The 19,303-nt window shown below is 44.8% G+C and overlaps 1 protein-coding gene across 6 annotated transcripts in view; it reads right to left on the reverse strand.

Moving 5' to 3' along the window:
- The window catches only part of LOC143282521 (uncharacterized), a 68,503-nt gene that overhangs the window by 7,178 nt on the left and 42,022 nt on the right, over positions 1-19,303 (reverse strand). For 3 of the 6 annotated variants that reach the window (XM_076588194.1, XM_076588188.1, XM_076588191.1), the window contains exon 2: positions 871-1,195. In XM_076588194.1, the coding sequence (XP_076444309.1) occupies positions 871-1,091 (221 nt within the window). In that variant the 5' untranslated portion in view covers positions 1,092-1,195. Of the gene's footprint in view, positions 1-870; positions 1,196-9,936; positions 10,011-14,744; positions 14,831-16,794; positions 16,915-19,303 lie in introns of those variants that run through there. The other 3 variants (XM_076588193.1, XM_076588190.1, XM_076588189.1) reach the window with 3 other exon arrangements.

Consider the following 19,303-nt stretch of genomic DNA (forward strand, 5'->3'; position numbering starts at 1 on the left):
CCAGGTGGAGTTAGTTGTCAATGTCAAGAGACATCAGTCAGGGATGCCTTCAGTTTTAGTTTCTCAAGGAGGCGTCACTGCGCTCGGGCAAATCCATATACGCTACACCACATCTGCTAGGCAGATGCCTGGCAGCAGCATAACCCAGCGTGCTGGTCAGGCCTTCAGTGCATGTATGTATTATTTGTGTGCCCAATCTGGGTGGATTTTTTTTTCCTACAGAATTTTGCCAGAGGACATTTTTGTTGCCGTGGGTTCTTTTTCAGTGCGCCAAGTGCGTGCTGCACATGGGACCTCGGTTTATCGTCTCATCCAAATGACTAGACGTTCAGTTTGATTTCCAAGTGAAATTTGAGAGAAAGGGCGGGAGTGGGATTAGAACCCAGACCCTCACGGACACTGAATTGGCTGATGAGCGTCTTGTCCAGTTGTGCTACTTCCTTCCCCCCCCCCCCCCGCCCCCCCCATCATCTGCACCGTTTCAGTGGCATTACTCCCACGCCGCTCATTTAGATTCCTCCATACACGGCCACACCCGGGTTCGTCCGTCACAGTTCCAGCGTCGGCAGTGCGCAGGGAACCATCGATGTTAGGTCGCTAGGAGGCCACACACCAGAGGAGACCTTGCACTGCTGCTGAGTCACTTCGGTGGTGTTCAGTGGTGCCTGTTCTGATTTAACGTACTTAGGACACCACCTACTAAGCCCCTACTAACGACAATAATGGCTTTAGTCGCGGAGCCAGACTGAGTGAGCGTCCCCCCTGGACCTTCTTCCTCACACACACACACACACACGCCTTCAGAGCTGGAAACAAACTAACCAAGGACACAAAACCAAACCAAACCAGCAAACGCACACGCCAACTCACGTGTAAGGGTGGATGACCTTCAGGTTGTTGGGGTCGCACAGAAAGCGGTACAGCACTCCCCTCTCCGCCTCCACCACCCTCCCCATCTCCACCCGCCGGCAGCCCCTCCTCCCCCACCACAACCTCCTGCACAGCATCAGCATCCCCACCCCTACCACCGCCGCTACCACCACCCCCTTCGCGGCTCCGGTCCAGGGGGCCGGGGGTTCGTCCTCCTCCATTGAGGTGGGGGTGTTTCCGCTTCCGGTCTGCTGCAGCGAATTGCGAACTGAACTGGCCTGAGATCTGATTCCTCCTGTGTGTCCTTCTCGGCTGTCCTTCAGCACTGAAACCATACGGAACAGAAAGGTTGATTGGCTACGTTGTTTGCATCGTTGGTTGACTGGCTGTGGTTTGGTTTGCTGTTTTGTCCCCCCCCCCCCCCTTTTTTTTTTCTCCCCCCCCCCCCCCCCCCCCCCCCCCCCAGCATCATAGGTATTTTCCGTCATCTTCGTCTGTGTCCAGTCAACCAGCATCACTGTTACCTTATTTAGCGTAGTGTTACCATTCTGTTACCTTATTTAGCATAGTGTCACAGCAGTTGTAGTAGTGGTAGTAGCAGTTGCAGTAGCAAAGAGCCTGTGTGTCCGTAGCCTGTACTGTAGGCTCTCTTGTAAGCGTCCACCCTCTTTTTACACGATTTTCACTCTGCAGTTGAGGACAGGCGTTTACTGGATCCCTTACCATTCGTGGAAGGCCAAATCCCCTAGCCTCGCCTACTTAATTTCACCATAAAATACTCCATGAGGTGAGCAGTCTCTCGTTTAACTCGCGATTCCAGCCTTGGCTGATCTAATGCCGAGAGTTTAAATTCAACTGTCTTTGATCTGTTTCGCGGCAAACTGTTGACCAGAACTGTCTTTGAAGTACGCGATAGTACAAGGGCAGATAACTTATTGTCTGCAAATTGTTGAAAACAAAACGGCAGCGACTGGAACAAGAGTTTGCGTCACGGAGTGAAGTCATGACTGCACTTTTCCTTCCCCAATGATACGTGAACATTTCATGCAGGCGCCCTACATCTCTGGATCTAATTCTGTACTGCTTTGGAAAACAGCAAGATCACAAACAGCAAACTGGGTTATCATTACTTCATGATTTTTGTTTGTTTGTTTGTTTTCAAAGTGGGTGGTTGGTGTTTACAATGTATTTTACCCAATGCTCATTTTATTTAACCCAAAACTGGCGGTAGGCGTTTACAAGGTAGTTTACAGTAGTAATAGTAGAACTCGTAGTAGTAGCAGTAGCAGCAGCAGCAGCAGAAACAGCAGCAGCACATGCAGCTTTCCCCACTTCCAATGTTGAAACGACAGTTTGGAGGCTACGAAAACGATGATATTTGGAGGCTACGAAAACGATGATATTATTGTTATAGTTATGATGATGGTGACGCTATTACTGGTAGTAGCAGCAGCAGCAGCAGCAGCAGAAACAGCAGCAGCACCTATAGCTTTCCCCACTTCCAATGTTGAATCAACATAGTTCGGAGGCTACCGAAACAATAATATTATTGTCATAGTTATGATGATGGTGATACTATTACTGGTAGTATTAGTAGCAGTAGCAGCAGCAGCAGTACTAGTAATGACAGTATTAGTTGCAGCAGTCGCAGCCGTAGTAGTGGCTGTGGTGGTGATGTTGGTGGTGTTGTCACCCTCATTATCATCGCAGTTATTGATATTAGTATCAATTAGGTCTAAGTACGTGTTATCATTCGTGACTGTTTGCGTGTGATAGCGCGCGTTTGTGTGAAAGAGCACGTCTGTATATGCATGTGCATGCACATTCGTAATTTGTATGCCTGTGCCTCATGTTCGCGTGTGGACGTGTTTCACTGTCAAGACACAGACAGCATGTTAAAACAGCCGTGTCAGCAATTAATTTGTCAGTTCGGCCACAACCTCAATTTCTTTTTCTTTTCTTTCTTTCTTAATTTTTTTTAAAATCATTCTTTTTAATGTTATGCCCTGCATCCAGCTGTTCACAATTCATTATGCTGACACGAGCCCCACCAAATATTCATCACTCTCCGTGATTAATAGGAACTGTTTTATTTGTGACAGCTGACATCGGAGGAAACTTTAGTTGTTTTTTTTGTTGTTGGTTTTTGTGTGCTCAGGGTTGGGTGTGATTGTAAAGATAAATGTTTGCTGTGTGCAAGCTGTGGCTATGTGGAGAAAATAGGGGAAAGGTCACGGGAAAGAGAAGAGATCGGGGCTGGGTGAGGGTAGTGGTGGTGGTGGCACACAACGAGAAATAGAGACTGAATCAGAGAGAGAGAGAGCGACACAGAGAGAGAGAGAGGGGGGGGGAGGGGCGAGAGAGAGAGGAGGGGGGTGAGGGGTGAGAGAGAGAGACAGAGACAGAGAGAGAGGGGCGAGAGAGAGAGACAGAGAGAGAGACAGAAAGAACTCTGAACTCAAAACGTTTTTATTCAAGGATTTAAGATTATAGGCGTGGCCCGTTCTTCCAATCTGTCCTTGCTAATCTACATCTATTACAAATAGCACACACATAAATGAAGGGAGAGAGAGAGAGAGAGACAAAGAGAGAGGGAGACAGAGAAAGAGACAAAGAGAGAGACGGAGGCAGAGAGAGAGAGACAGACAGACAGAGAGAGAAGCAAGGTGTCAACATGTCTATCCATCATGTATATCGCACGGAGTGGGTGACAAAGTGCTCTCAAGGTTTGATTGCCTCCCCCACCTCACATCCTCTCCCCCCCTTCACCCTCCCCCCTGGCCGCCCCCCCGGCCCCCGCGAGTAGAGCGGCCCGAGGGTACGGGGACTGTGTGAAAGGAAACTCTGCTGAATGAATGACTTTCTCCTGCCCACACACACTGTCGTCCTTTACACACACACACACACACACACACACACACACACAAACACACACACACACACACACACACACACACAACTAATATCACTCAAAGTGAACAGACGTTAAATTAAAGAAAGAACACACACACACACACACACACACACACACACCACCACCACCACCACCACCACCACCACCACCACCACACAACACAACACGAACACGGGACGATTACAGATACATCTTTTCATCTGTCTGTCTGGGTGTTTAATTCATAATTTGTGAGGAGAAAAACGAAACCAAACGAAAATTCATCATGCCTACCCATGGAACAAGGCCGGGATGCAGGGCGGTAAATTCGATTCCATTGTTAATATACATCCCAGGTGTCCAACATTTGATTTAATCCAAGTGGAGTGATGGCCTAGAGGTAACGTGGTAACGCGTCCGCCTAGGAAGCGAGAGAATCTGAGCGCACTGGTTCGAATCACGGTTCAGCCACCGATATTTTCTCCCCCTCTACTAGACCTTGAGTGGTGGTCTGGACACTAGTCATCCCACGATAAACCGAGGTCCCATGTGCAGCATGCACTTGGCGCACGTAAAAGAACCCACGGCAACAAAAGAGGTTGTTCCTGGCAAAATTCTGTAGAAAAATCCACTTCGATAGGAAAAACAAATAAAACTGCACGCAGGAAAAAATACAAACAAAAAAAAAGGAAAAAAAAATGGGAGGGGGAGGGGTGGTGCTGTAGTGTAGCTCTCCCAGAGGAGAGCAGTCCGAATTTCACACAGAGAAATATGTTGTGATAAAAAGAAATACAAATACAAATACAAATGATAAAACGTCAGTGGAAGGTTAACGCCGTTGGCTTAGTATACCTACTTGTGCGGCCTGGCTGTAGGGCTGCTGATTCATTAATCAAGTTCAGATCAGCAGTCTGTTGACGTCAGACAGTCTCAGTTTGCACTGATTACTACAGACACTGCCCCGCAGAAGTGTCGAGTTGGTTGTGTTATCAGCTTCATTTGACCCGTCCTGTGAGTACGGCAGAGGTGTTGTCAATATCCTGTCCAGCAGCTCTTCGTGGCGATGCTATGTGCCTGTGCTAGCTGATTGGCTTTGTCAGATTGGCTTTGTCAGATTTATACGGCTCTCTCTGTGTCCACAGGGATCTGTTTTAGGCCCAGTGCTCTTCACACTGTACACTGCTCCTCTCCTGTGAGCACGGCAGAGGTGTTGTCAGTGTCCTGTCCAGCAGCTCTTCTTGGCGATGCCTGTGCTAGCTGATTGGCTTTGTCAGATTTATACGACTCTGTCTCTCTGTCCACAGGGATCTGTTTTAGGCCCAGTGCTCTTCACACTGTACACTGCTCCTCTCGCTGAAATTATCAATCGCCATAATATCAGTCATCATTCTTATGCTGATGACACTCAACTCCAGACGAGTGATACCCCTGAAAAATTGTTGTCGCTCTTGCAAGAAACATCCAACTGCTTCCTGGACATTCAAAACTGGATGACTCGAAATAAGTTACAATTGAACGCGGACAAAACTGAAGGAATGATGATAGGAACTAAACAAAAACTGTCTTCCATCACAATTGACACAATCAAACTTGGCAGTACATCCATCCCTCTTTCCACGTCAGTCAGGAACCTCGGTGTTGTCCTTGACAATACACTGTCCATGAAAAAATTTATCAGTCAGACATGTCAGTCCTGCTACTGTCAACTGCGGCACATCAGTGCCGTCCGGAAATATCTGTCCACTGACGCAACATCTAGACTTGTCGTTTCTCTCATTCTCTCTCGCCTTGACGACTGTAACTCTCTATTGTCTGGTTTGCCTGCTTCATCCATTCAGTCCCTTCAGTGCATACAAAACTCTGCTGCCCGACTCGTCTTCAGAAAGAAAAGATCTGAGCACATCACTCCTCTTTTGCAACATCTCCACTGGCTCCCTGTCTCACACCGAATAAAGTACAAGATCAGCACTCTATGTTATAGATGCAATCACAAAACTGCCCCTACCTATCTCTGCGGCTGCCTTCACCTCTACACTCCATCTCGCTCACTACAATCGGCTTCGGATCCACTCTGTTTACGCATACCCAGATTCAAACACTCGACTGTTGGCCGCCGTTCTTTCTCTGTCTCTGGACCTTGCGATTGGAATGAACTTCCTCTTTCGCTTCGTCAAGTCTCCACACTCAGCTCTTTCAAGTCTGGCCTTAAAACCCACCTCTTCCCAAAATAGCCTCCCTTGCCTACCCTTCCTTGTCTTTAGTTTCTACAGTATTAGAGTTATGCATGCGTGTGAATGACTGGTGCGAAAGCGGTTTGATTTGTCTCTGCACAAGATTCAGCGCTATATAAATACCATTATTATTATTACTATTATTATTCTTTCTGTCTGTCTGTCTGTATGTGTCTCTCCCTCGTCCCCCCTGCATCCCCTCTCTCTCCGCACCCCACACACATTCGGGGGCAATAGCAGGTTTGTGGTTGTAGCACTCTTTTTTTTTCTTTTTTTTTTTTTACTGTTCGAAATTAATTCACTAAAAGTTCCAGTAGGTTCCAAATGGTTAAAAGCGGCACATTCCTGTATCATGCCTGCCTGCTTGCAATGAGTAAGCCCCCCTCTCTCTCTCTCTGGCTCTCTCAATCTCTCTGTCACTCTCTCTCCCTACCCCTCCCCCCCCCCCCCTCTCTCTCTCTCTCTCTCTCCCCACTTCCCTCTCCGAATTTCTCTCCCTATTTCCCTCTCTCTCTGTCCCTGTCCCTTTCTCTCTCCTTCCTCCATCTCTCTCCCACTATTTGTATGATTGTCTATCTGTCGGTCTGTCTCTCTCTCTCCCTACTTACCTCTCTCTATCTCCCTCCCTCTCTATCTCCCTGTTCCTGCCTTCACCCTCCCATCCCCCCCCCTCTCTCTCTCTCTCTCTCCCTCCCTTCCCTCTTTCTCTCCTTCCTCATTCCATCTCTCCCCCACTGTCTGTCTGTCTGTCTGTCTGTCTCTCTCACCCTTTCTCATGTCTGCTCTCAAAATAAAAACTTTCTGACGGAACTAATTGCACCGGCGCCTGTAAAACCTCTGTCAGCGCCTCGATCAGTTTTTGCAGCACACCCATAAAGCTCCATTCTTCTACCCCTACCCCATCATGTACCACCCTACCCCAGGCCATGGCTTGTTCCCCCTATAACTAATCTCCACATGATGATATCAACTTTCTGTTTGCACAGTGAATGCGGGAAAACGCACGCTTTATTCATACCATACTCCAGTACGGGCCTCAAACAGACGTGGCCGTATAGTCACCTCCTCTTCAACACAACAAGCGGTTTCCATGCAGCTGGTGGGGAAACAATGCGGACACTGTGCTGTGTGCAAACTCAAGAAACTACTTTTTTTTTTTTTTTTTTTTTTTTTACAGACCAACATGGAGAGTTTCACTCTACCATGCAGCCCGTTCAGACTTCCATAGGTAGTTTATAGGCTCTTTGGCTCTATCACTGACGGAGGAGCTTTTTGGTTTAACTTAGTGGGAGGGATGATAAGTAATATTGACTTAGTGGGAGGGATGATGATAATAATGATAATATATTGCACTTATATGGCGCAAACTCCCCATAATTATGATGCTGGGCTCTAAACGCTTTACATGAGATAATACATATACAATCAGTAGTGTATACCACATACGAACACACGAGGACAAAGAAGTGGGAAAAAAAAACATCTATATAAACCAATACATTAAAGTTGATTCTCTCTTCTTAGCTATGTGCAAGGTTATCAACTGATTTTTTCTTTCTCTCCTTCCTTTTTTCTCTCTTTGTTTTAAAAAAAATATTTTTTTCTAAATTTATTTTCTTTTAAAATAATAATATATTGTACTTATGATAAACTAATTATTGACTTTATTCGTACAAAAACTTTGTTCACTTGTCCGTTCATCGTGTAGATCATTGCAACACATATCTAATGCAGCTGTGGACTGACTAACTTTGCATATAGCTAAGAAGAGGTATTTAAAAATTTAAAAAATCCCCCCACCCCCACCCCAAAAAACGATCTTACAGAAGAAAGAAACTTGCACAAGCAAAGCAATCTTGAACAGGAAATGGTCGCACAAAAAGAAAATAAAAAGGAGGAGGAGAAGAGAAGAAAAAGAAGAAGCTGTTGAAAAGGGGGAGGAGAAGAAGAAGAAGAAGAAGATGAGGGTGATGATGATGAAGAAGAAGAAGGTGTTGAGAAGAAGAAGAAGATGTTGAGAAGAAGGAGAAGAAGAAGATGATGATGATGATGAAGAAGAAGAAAGAAGAAGATGCTGAGAAGAAGGAGAAGAAGAAGAAGATGTTGAGAAGAAGGAGAAGAAGATGAAGGAGAAGATGTTGAGAAGAAGAAGAAAGAAGAAGATGCTGAGAAGAAGGAGAAGAAGAAGAAGATGTTGAGAAGAAGAAGAAGATGTTGAGAAGAAGGAGAAGGAGATGAAGGAGAAGATGTTGAGAAGAAGGAGAAGAAGAAGAAGAAGAAGGTGTTGAGAAGAAGGAGAAGAAGAAGAAGATGAAGGAGAAGAAGAAGAAGAAGATGAAGGAGAAGAAGAAGAAGAACTTGAGAAAAAGAAGACTCAATGATAAAGAACTCTTTCTGGCGAATGTTTTCCTCTTTATATTTAAATCCACACAGTCATACCGTTGTTGTTGCTGCTTTTTTGTGTTTTTTCTCTGTTTTTTTGTTGTTGTTGTTTGTTGTTGTTGTTGTTGTTTTCGCTGTTCTTTGTTTGTGTTTTTTTTCCCTAAAGACGTTCAGCGATTGTTTTCATTTATAAGCGTCTCCTCAGTCCTGCACAACAAGTAAAGGCAGAGAAGACACCTTGTCTCCTTTTGGGTCTGGTTTTGTCGGAATCATATCTTTTTTTCTTTTCTTTTTTTTTTCTCTCAATATTTCATTTTTGCCGTTAGAGTTGCTCTTAGCAGGTAAAGCGCATCATCATGATAATCGACCTTTTTTTTTTTTTCAATAACAACTCCGGCAGCATTAATTCTATTACATTGACGAAGGCCTTCTAGTGTCTGTCTGACATCTATAAGATGGACATATTCTTGCCGTACTTAAGTCCTCAGCGTTTGTGATGGTATGTCAGTGTTTTTAAATGACTTGCTGTATTTGTGTAAATGTGTGTAGTAATGTCATTTACATAAACGCATTTACATACCACATAAAGCAAACAGTCAATGAGTGTTATGTTCACATTGTGAATGGACACAACAGTCTTTTTGGATTATTCCCTTCTCTCCTCAATGGAATCATATCTTAATCTCTGGCTGGATCGAGTTACTGACTATGGGAAGGACATTATAGCCACACTCCAACAGGAACTGCGCAGACATAGATATACATGATTATTTACCAGACTTCTTTGATAACGCAACGGTCTCAGAGAGAGAGAGAGAGAGAGAGAGAGAGAGAGAGAGAGAGAGTGTGTGTGTCTCTGTAGTGTCTGACTTTCTAAGTCGCTGCATGCGTGTCTGTGTATGCGTGTGTGTGTCTGTGTGTGTCTGTGTTTGTGTGGGTGGCTGTGTGTGCGGTGCGTGTGTGTACGTGTGTCTGCGGATACGCGTGCGCGCGCGCGTCAGCCATGTGTATGTGTGTGTGTGTGTGTGTGTGTTTGAGCGTGCGTACGTGCGTGCATATGTCATATGCATTCCATTCGGACCAGTGTCTGCGTATATCCGTATGTGTGTGTGTGTGTCTGTACGTACCAATGTTCGTGTGTTTGCGCACGCTCTTGCGTGTACAACACACACAACACACACACACACACACACACACACACACACACACATGGCTGACTCGCGCGCACACGTTCCCGCACACACACACACACAAATGCACACACACACATGCACGGCTGACGCGCGCACACACGTACCCGCACACACACACAAACACACACACACGTACCTGCGCGCACACACACACACACACACACACACACACACACACACACACACACGGCTGACGCCCGCTCACACGTACCGGCCGCACACACACGCACACACACGCACGCACACACACACACACACACACACACGGCTGACACGCGCGCACACGTACCCGCCGTGCGCACACACACACATACACACACACACACACACACACACACACACACCAATCCAACTTAAATCACCCGACCTGACGGTACTTCACTGAACACTTAACTGAGCACTGAGCATGCAAGACCCCTTCTTCACGAGAGCTTCTTCCTCTCTGCTAGTGGTACACCGCACAGGGACAGACTGACGTGACGTGCTAAGCTGTGGGACAAACAGTAAGCCATGTCCCTCCCCCCCCCCTCTCCCCCACGCCCCTCCCGCCTCAGGTTTCAGGCACATCTCCCGCTGTGCCTCTGACTAGTCTGAGCTGCCTGACTAGGTCCTTGTCACACACACACACACACACACACACACACACACTATATCTCTCTCCTTTCTTTCATTCTCCATACCCCCTCTGTCTATTGCAATCATACACACGTAGATGCACACATACGCACCCTCTCTCTTCTTTCTCTGTTTCGTCTTCTCTATCCCACACACTGACACACACACACACGCGCGCGCGCGCAAACACACACACACACAAACGCACACACAGACACACACACACACACACTCTCTCTCTCTCTCTCTTTGTCTCCTTTCTTTCATTCTCCCTATCCCCTCTTAAGTGTCTGTCTCAATCATATACACATAAACGCACACACGCGCTCTCGCTCTCTCTTCTTTCTCTGTTTCATTTTCTCTATCCTCTCCTTCTGTCTAATCACACACACACACACACATACACACACACATAAACGCACGCACGCACACACACACACACACACACAAACGCACGCACGCACACACACACACACACACACACACACCACAGACACACACACACACACGCTTCTTTTTCTTGTGTGTGTTAATGGACTGCAGCTCCCGAAGTTCACTCCTATCAATGCAGTGGTCGGTCGTTTTTGTGTATGGCTGTTTTTAACTCGCCATTTAGGCAGTCATACTCCGTTTCGCGCGCGCGCGCGCGCGCGTGTGTGTGTGTGTGTGTGCATGCTGGGTGTGTTCTCTTCTCCCCCCCCTTGCCCCCCACATGATAACACACTAAATGCCGACACGCATTACTGTACGGGATCTTTAACGTGCGTACTTGATCTTCATGCCTCTATATCTGAAGATGGTTGAGGCACTTAGCTGGTCTGCACATCTGCTGACCTGGGAGATCGGAAAGATCTCCGCCCCGACCTTAACCCACCATCAGCATCGAACACCAGGACTGCAAATTAAGTCATAATTTTATGCTGTGATCATGAGGATACTGCGCCCGTCTTGCACCGTTTCTCAGGCTAGCGTCCCGCCGCGGCGTGCGCGACTACGCACACGCGCACACACACACACACATTGTGACACACACACACACACCTACTCACCTACATATTTACATGTCATCAACAAGGAATGACTTAAAACAAAAAAAAACACCTCTTATCACAGAAAGAAAATCAACGGAAAAGGAAAGGGTGGAGGAGGACTAACGAGAGTGGTTTTGGACAGCCGTCAACACTCCCCACTCTTCCCCTGTCAATCCCATGACACGACTTACTGTGTGGGCGGACTGCTGACAGTGGCAATACCTTCACGTGTCCATGTCAGCAGACTATTGTTTCCTTCCGTTTGATAACGATCAGCGTGCGTGAGGACCTGCCCCTTCTGAGTCACTGGTGATGATGATGACGATGATGATGATGCTGTTGATGTTGGTGGTGGTGGTGGTAATGATTATGATGGTGCAGGATGAGAATGACAGTCACAAAGTAATATTCTGCCGCCTACTCTACGGCAAAGAGTACTGTTTATGACCCATACCAAAACACTGAAGTCTTTCTGGTCCGACTCAGCAAAACGACAAACTATGTACGGTATTAATTAACGACATTTGTAACTAACACTGGAATGTAAGGCAAGACACTGTAACTTACCCAGCAGCGATGAATTATGACTGACACGACTTAAAAAAATAAATAAATAAATAAATTTAAAAAAAAAGATTGAGAAACATCTAAATTTCTGAAGGCGGAAGGTGGCTGAATGGTGAGGACGCTAATCGGCCAGTGTCCGGGAGGGTCGGAGATCGAATCTCGCTTTCGCCCTTTCTCCTAAGCTTGACTGGAAAATAAAAACTGACTGTGTAGTCATTGGGATGAGACAATAATACCCAGGTCCCGTTTGCAGCACCCACTTGGCGCACTATTATTATTATTATTATTTTATTATTACTACTACCTTTTTCTATATTATAATTATTATTTATTTATTTATGTAAGCTTATCTATTATTTATTCACCTTTTTTTGTTGTTGTTGTTTTGTTTTTTTTGTTTTCTCAAGGCCTGACTAAGCGCGTTGGGTTACGCTGCTGGTCAGGCATCTGATTGGCAGATGTGGTGTAGCGTATATGGTTTTGTCCGAACGCAGTGACGCCTCCTTGAGCTACTGAAACTGAAACTGAAGCACTGAAACATGAAGCGTTGTCCTCTGGTAAAGTTCTGTAGAAGAAATCCTCTCTGATAGGTACACAAATATAATTTACATGCATATACTCCGAAACCGAAACATAATTTCTCCAATTTGTATGCAGAGGAAAATGACACAGACTTCGTCTTTAGACACTCTATAAAGTGATTCTGAGTGATCTTAACCGCCCTCTTACACAGCCCCCACCCCCCCCCCTCTCTCTCTCTTTCTCTCTCTGTCCTTCTCTCAACAGTTATATAACTTAGATCACAGTATCAATATAAATTATCAGTTACAATAACCATCTAAAGCGTAAATGTTAAGCAATGTATTCTGGTAAACCGATTGTGTGATTGATATATGACTTACCCCCTCAGTTAGGGGCTTAGGTATATGATTATTAAACCAGTTCGCATTCTCTCTCTCTCTCTCTCAACTTGCCATATTTATTTACAAGTCATTAAAAGACGTAGTTTCATGATTGGTAAAAGAGAACACACTTTTGGTTGTGTAAGCATGTAGTAAGATTATATCCTTATGTAGATTTAATCATACAAAAGGTGTGTAATCACCCCTTCAAATGGGGCCATGATCTCATCGTTCATTCGTTCGTTTGTTGTTCGTACTTTCTCTCAACAGTTAAGGACAAACTTCCGTCGGTGATAGTAACCTGTGTATTGCTTGGAATAATCATTAACCAGTGAGGAAGTGGTAGAAAACAACATCACGGGTTATCATTATGGCGATGTTATTTACATAGAAAAATAAAATAAAATAAAAAGACACTGCTGTGTAGCATGTGCTGGGTTTGGCTACACAGTTTTAAACGGGAAAATATATAATATGCATAACATCAGTATATTTTGAAAGAGCGTTTGACTCAGTTGATCGAAACCTTCTTTGGACGGTTCCGCTAAGAAGTGGTATCACAGGCAGCATTTCTATAGTTAAAAAAAATAATGTTGCCTTTATCGCTCTTGAAACAGGTAGAGAAAAGGAGTGAGACAGAGAGAGGGGAGAGTGGAACAGAATAGAAAAGAAAACGAAAACAAAACAAAAACGTTTGGCTCAACAAATCGAAACCATAGATGTATTAGATGCAAGCAAAACCAGGAATCTCCGGGTGAATACCACACAAGTGGAGTGATGGCCTAGAGGTAACGCGTACGCCTAGGAAGCGAGAGAATCTGAGCGCGCTGGTTTGAATCACGGCTCAGCCGCCGATATTTTCTCCCCCTCCACTAGACCTTGAGTGGTGGTCTGGACGCTAGTCATTCGGATGAGACGATAAACCGAGGTCCCGCATGCAGCATGCACTTAGCGCACGTAAAAGAACCCACGGCAACAAAAGGGTTCTTCCTGGCAAAATTCTGTAGAAAATTCCACTTCGATAGGAAAAACAAATAAAACAGCACGCTGGGAAAAAAAAATGCAATAAACTGGGTGGCGCTGTAGTGTAGCGATGCGCTCTCCCTGGGGAGAGCAGCCCGAATTTCACACAGAGAAATCTGTTGTGATAAAAAGAAATACAAATACAAATAAACCACAACACGGCGCGTGTCGCTAAAAGTCTGTCTATTCTTCCATGCCTGAGGTCTGTGACGAAAATTAATGTTTCCTTTCGTTTCTGCCGTATCTTTCACAGTCACAGACATCTGACACCACCAAGTGCGTCATATTATAACAATGACGTGTTTACTGCTGACGTGCTCGTGCATATTCTGAGCTTTCATCGCGTGGATGTGTGTTTTGTGTGTTCTTAGCATCCGTCTTTCATTCCGTAACTCGCGTTTCCAAACTAAAATGTATATCCCATTAATATTCAGCCGAAGCAGTACTATTGTGGTTCTGTGTGCTTCACGTGTTAGAAGTCTGAAAGTGCTTCTGTTTCTGTCAATGCTATAATTTGATGAAACGACTCTGTACGTAGATCTACATAACAACTATGATGTTGATGGAAGCGTATGACATTTTATACACTCAAAGCGGAAAAATAAGAGATATTGAAAAATACAGAAACCGTTAGCGAGATATAAGTAGCCGAAAGTTTGAGCAGAGCTGCCTTTAAAATAACCCTGGTGTATTTGCCTAAATCCCGGTAACATGCAAATGGCTAACTGAAATACAAGTACGAACTTTGTTTAATGGAATCAAATATTAATCGAAATTTTAGATGCGTATTTTTCAACAATACGCTCAGGTGATTCATAATAATATTTTATTTTTTATCAACATGACAGTCAGAGGAGACAGACTAAAAAAACAAAACAAAACACACACACACACACACACACACACACACACACACCAAAAAACTCTCCACAGTTCCATGTGGATGGCAAAATACTACTACTACTGATCATGAATAATAACAATGATAATAATAATGATAATAATAACAATAATAATAATAATAAAACTTCACTCACCTCCAGTGGCCCACTCACTTCGCTATCAATGTCCATCTGTGACTACTTCAGCAGTGTATATATAGATAAGCGGCATTCACACAAACACACACACACACACACACACACACACACACTCTCTCTCTCTCTCTCTTTTTCTCTACACACACACACACACACACACACACACTTTAGTAGTATAGTAAATGTATCCAGAAACCGATTTGATATATTGCTTATAGATTCAAATTATCAATAGTAGATTCAAATAGATTTTAAACTCCAATCCAGTTGGTATTCTCGTTTGATGTATTTTAATCAATGTCTTTATTTATTTTTGCATCGTTGTAAGTGAATACTTGTTGATATACATACAGATATTTTCTCTCCTATAACACTTCATTCATGGCAGTGACACCACCATCTCTTTAAACTTTTTATTTCTTATAACAGACTTATTTTCATTTCCTTTAATACATACATTACACTTTCTTACACTAATAATCACAAACACTCCCTCTCTTTCATCCACTACGTCTCTTCTTTCCGTCTGATAACACTTCTAGTGAATAGACGAAAAACTGAAGATCTCACACACACACACACACACACACTAAGCCTACACACACACACACACTCATAGCCTACACACACACACGCACACACACACAGCCTACACACACACACACACACACACACACACACACAGCCTACTCACACACACACACACACACACACACACACAGCCTACACACACACACACACACTCATAGCCTACACACACGCACACACACACACACACAGCCTACACACACACACACACACACACACACACACACACACACACAGCCCCTCACCCCCACTCCTCCCCTCCCCACACACACGCACAGAGTCTGAAATAGCTTGAATTGTTAATACATGTACGATCTGACAAGTAGAACTCAGCTTCCCGATCCTCAACAGGTTTACCCCGAACAGCACACAGGTTCTACAGTCTCGACCAAAATGAAATGTATCATTAAATCAATCCACAATAGTTCCCATATAAAATTTCTTGCACATTGGGCTTTCTCTGTCAGCACCTTCTCTTTTGTCTCTGTGTTTTCATCTGCATTTCAAGATTACTGCAACTTAACTCACTCAGTACGGCCAGTCCTCTCTTCTCCTCTACACAGACCCCTCGGATGTCCAGTGGGTGTCTGAATGGCCCAACCTTTAGCTTCCGTCGTCAGAATTGTGGTATTCTTTGTCAACATTCACCTCTTCAGTATAAGAGCCTTCCGCTCGCAATATTTTGATGATGGTAATTGGGGTGAAACGCTGTTAACGTCGTCTCTTTCGCCGTTCGTATGGAGAGAGATAACCTTGTTGACGGGTATAGGGCTTTATTTTTTAGGCTATGTTTCTGAAGTTGGGTGAACACCAATATTTTTCCTGGCAAAAGTTTAGTTTGACTTTCCAATAAAAAGGGCATTTAATGCATTTAGTGCTCTCTTCAAGCGATATTCTCCATGACTGAAAATATAATGGGTTGGTGCCTTAGAGGTAACGCGAATTTTGCCAGGAACAACCCTTTTGTTGCCGTGGGTTCTTTTACGTGCGCTAAGTGCATGCTGCACATGGGACCTCGGTTTATCGTCTCATCCGAATGACTAGCGTCCACACCACCACTCAAGGTCTAGTGGAGGGGGAGAAAATATCGGCGGCTAAGCCGTGATTGGAACCAGCGCACTCAGATTCTGTCGCTTTCCTAGGCGGACGCGCTACCTCTAGGCCATCACTCCACTACTCTACAACTTGAGGGACTATCAAAAATATGATGAATAAATAAATAATAAACAAACAAACAAATAATTGAATAAATAAATAAATGAATGAATAAATAAATAAAAGACACCTCTATCCAATATACGCAGACATAAGCTACATATGTGTTTACTCTGCAGTAACAATGACTTCGTCTCGCTTTCTTGCTTATAAAACCAGTGGTATTAAGAAGAAGAAAGAAAAAGAAAAAAAAAAAACCCAGAAAAGTAGACTAAGTTTTAAATCAACAACATACGCGACGTACCGTGCTCTCAAACGCAGGCGATGTCTGGACGCGCGCGCACCCGCACACACACAAACACAAACACACACACGCGCTCCCTTCACAAGCGACTCAGTCCGGTGTGCTGGCCCACAAAGCAGATTGTTCTGGGCTCCACGACGCGTGTGCAAACTTTATATTGGCCGCCTTGTTCTATTTATGGCAGACTACCAGCTTCAAAAGGGGTATGCTTTCGTATGTTTCACCCGACCCCACGAAGAACATTGACAAATCTTCACCCAACCAAGACCCAAGCCCTAACAACTGGTCAGCCAGTAGATAATCAAATATCGGTATCAGTAGCTCAAGGAGGCGTCACTGCGTTCGGACAAATCCATATACGCTACACCACATCAGCTAAGCAGATGCCTCACCAGCAGCGTAACCCAACGCGCTTAGTCAGGCCTTGAGAAAATAGACAGTTAAACTCCACAACAACAAAAACAAAGTTTCCCTTGTGGAAAAGGGGCCGAGGTATGATGTGCAATTTTTATGTTACGAGAAAACAATGTAGACCTATCTACATTTACATTTTCTTCTAAAAATCAAAAACAAACAAAAACAGAAGAAGTAAAAAAAAGGATGAGGGTGGGGGAAGGGGTGTGGGGGGTGTGGGTGGGGCTTAACTATGCGTGAGAAATTATGTTGTGGGAAAGCGCTGCATGTCGTTTAGAAAAAAAATAGTAATAATTATTTTCAAAGGATAAGTCAGGTACGTGAAAGCGCTGTATGTGTTGAATTTTGTTATATATATATATATATATATATATATATATATATATATATATATATATATATATATATATATATATATAAAAACAAAAAAACAAACGAAAAACACACAAAAATGTACAATGTTCAGGTTTGCAGCTGATAGCACACCATACTTTTTCAGCCACTAAGTGGGAGGGAGTTGGGGGCGTGGCCCGAAAGACTCAAGGCGGCAACTAGTCGGAGTGTGTGTGTGTGTGTGTGTGTGTGTGTGTGTGTGTGTGTGTGTGTGTGACACACACACAGAGAGAGAGAGAGAGAGAGAGAGAGAGAGGTTTTAACGTATCGATTGCACCGTTATCAGTCTGTTTATCCCATCGTCCAGACCACTACCAGGCGAGGTGAGGTGGGACTGGCTCAACTCCGTGACAGTTCAGTCAGTGCCCTGTATAACTGCATGGCAGTCAGTGCCCTGTATAACTGCATGGCAGTCAGTGCCCTGTATAACTGCATGGCAGTCAGTGCCCTGTATAACTTACAACTATATGGCAGTCAGTGCCCTGTATAACTTACAACTATATGGCAGTCAGTGCCCTGTATAACTGTATGGCAGTCAGTGCCCTGTATAACTGTATGGCAGTCAGTGCCCTATATAACTGTATGGCAGTCAGTGCCCTGTATAACTGCATGGCAGTCAGTGCCCTGTATAACTGTATGGCAGTCAGTGCCCTGTATAACAGTGCTACACAGGTGATGGCAGTCAATGCCCTGTATAACTGTGCTACACAGGTGATGGCAGTCAGTGCCCTGTATAACTGTGCTACACAGGTGATGGCAGTCAATGCCCTGTATAACTGTGCTACACAGGTGATGGCAGTCAGTGCCCTGTATAACTGTGCTTCACAGGTGATGGCAGTCAGTGCCCTGTATAACTGTGCTACACAGGTGATGGTAGTCAGTGCCCTGTGTAATTGTGCTACACAGGTGATGGCAGTCAGTGCCCTGTATGACTGTGTTTCACAGGTGACAGCAGTCAGTGCCCTGTATAACAGTGCTACACAGGTGATGATAGTCAGTGCCCTGTATAATTGTGCTTCACAGGTGATGATAGTCAGTGCCCTGTATAATTGTGCTTCACAGGTGATGGCAGTCAGTGCCCTGTATAACTGTGCTTCACAGGTGATGACAGTCAGTGCCCTGTATAACTATGATACACAGGTGAAGGCAGTCAGTCCCCTGTATAACAGTGCTACACAGGTGACTGCAGTCAGTGCCCTGTATAACTGTGCTACACAGGTGACTGACAGTCAGTGCCCTGTATAACAGTGCTACACAGGTGATGGCAGTCAGTGCCCTGTATAACTGTGCTACACAGGTGATGGCAGTCAGTGCCCTGTATAACAGTGCTACACAGGTGATGACAGTCAGTGCCCTGTATAACAGTGCTACACAGGTGACGGCAGTCAGTGCCCTGTATAACTGTGCTACACAGGTGATGGCAGTCAGTGCCCTGTATAACAGTGCTACACAGGTGATGGCAGTCAGTGCCCTGTATAACTGTGCTTCACAGGTGATGGCAGTCACTGCCCTGTATAACTGTGCTACACAGGTGACGGCAGTCAGTCCCCTGTATAACAGTGCTACACAGGTGACGGTAGTCAGTGCCCTGTATAACTGTGCTACACAGGTGACGGCAGTCAGTCCCCTGTATAACAGTGCTACACAGGTGAAGGCAGTCAGTGCCCTGTATAACAGTACTACACAGGTGACAGCAGTCAGT

The sequence above is a fragment of the Babylonia areolata genome, chromosome 5, assembly GCF_041734735.1.
Source record: "Babylonia areolata isolate BAREFJ2019XMU chromosome 5, ASM4173473v1, whole genome shotgun sequence".
NCBI lineage: Eukaryota > Metazoa > Mollusca > Gastropoda > Neogastropoda > Buccinidae > Babylonia > Babylonia areolata.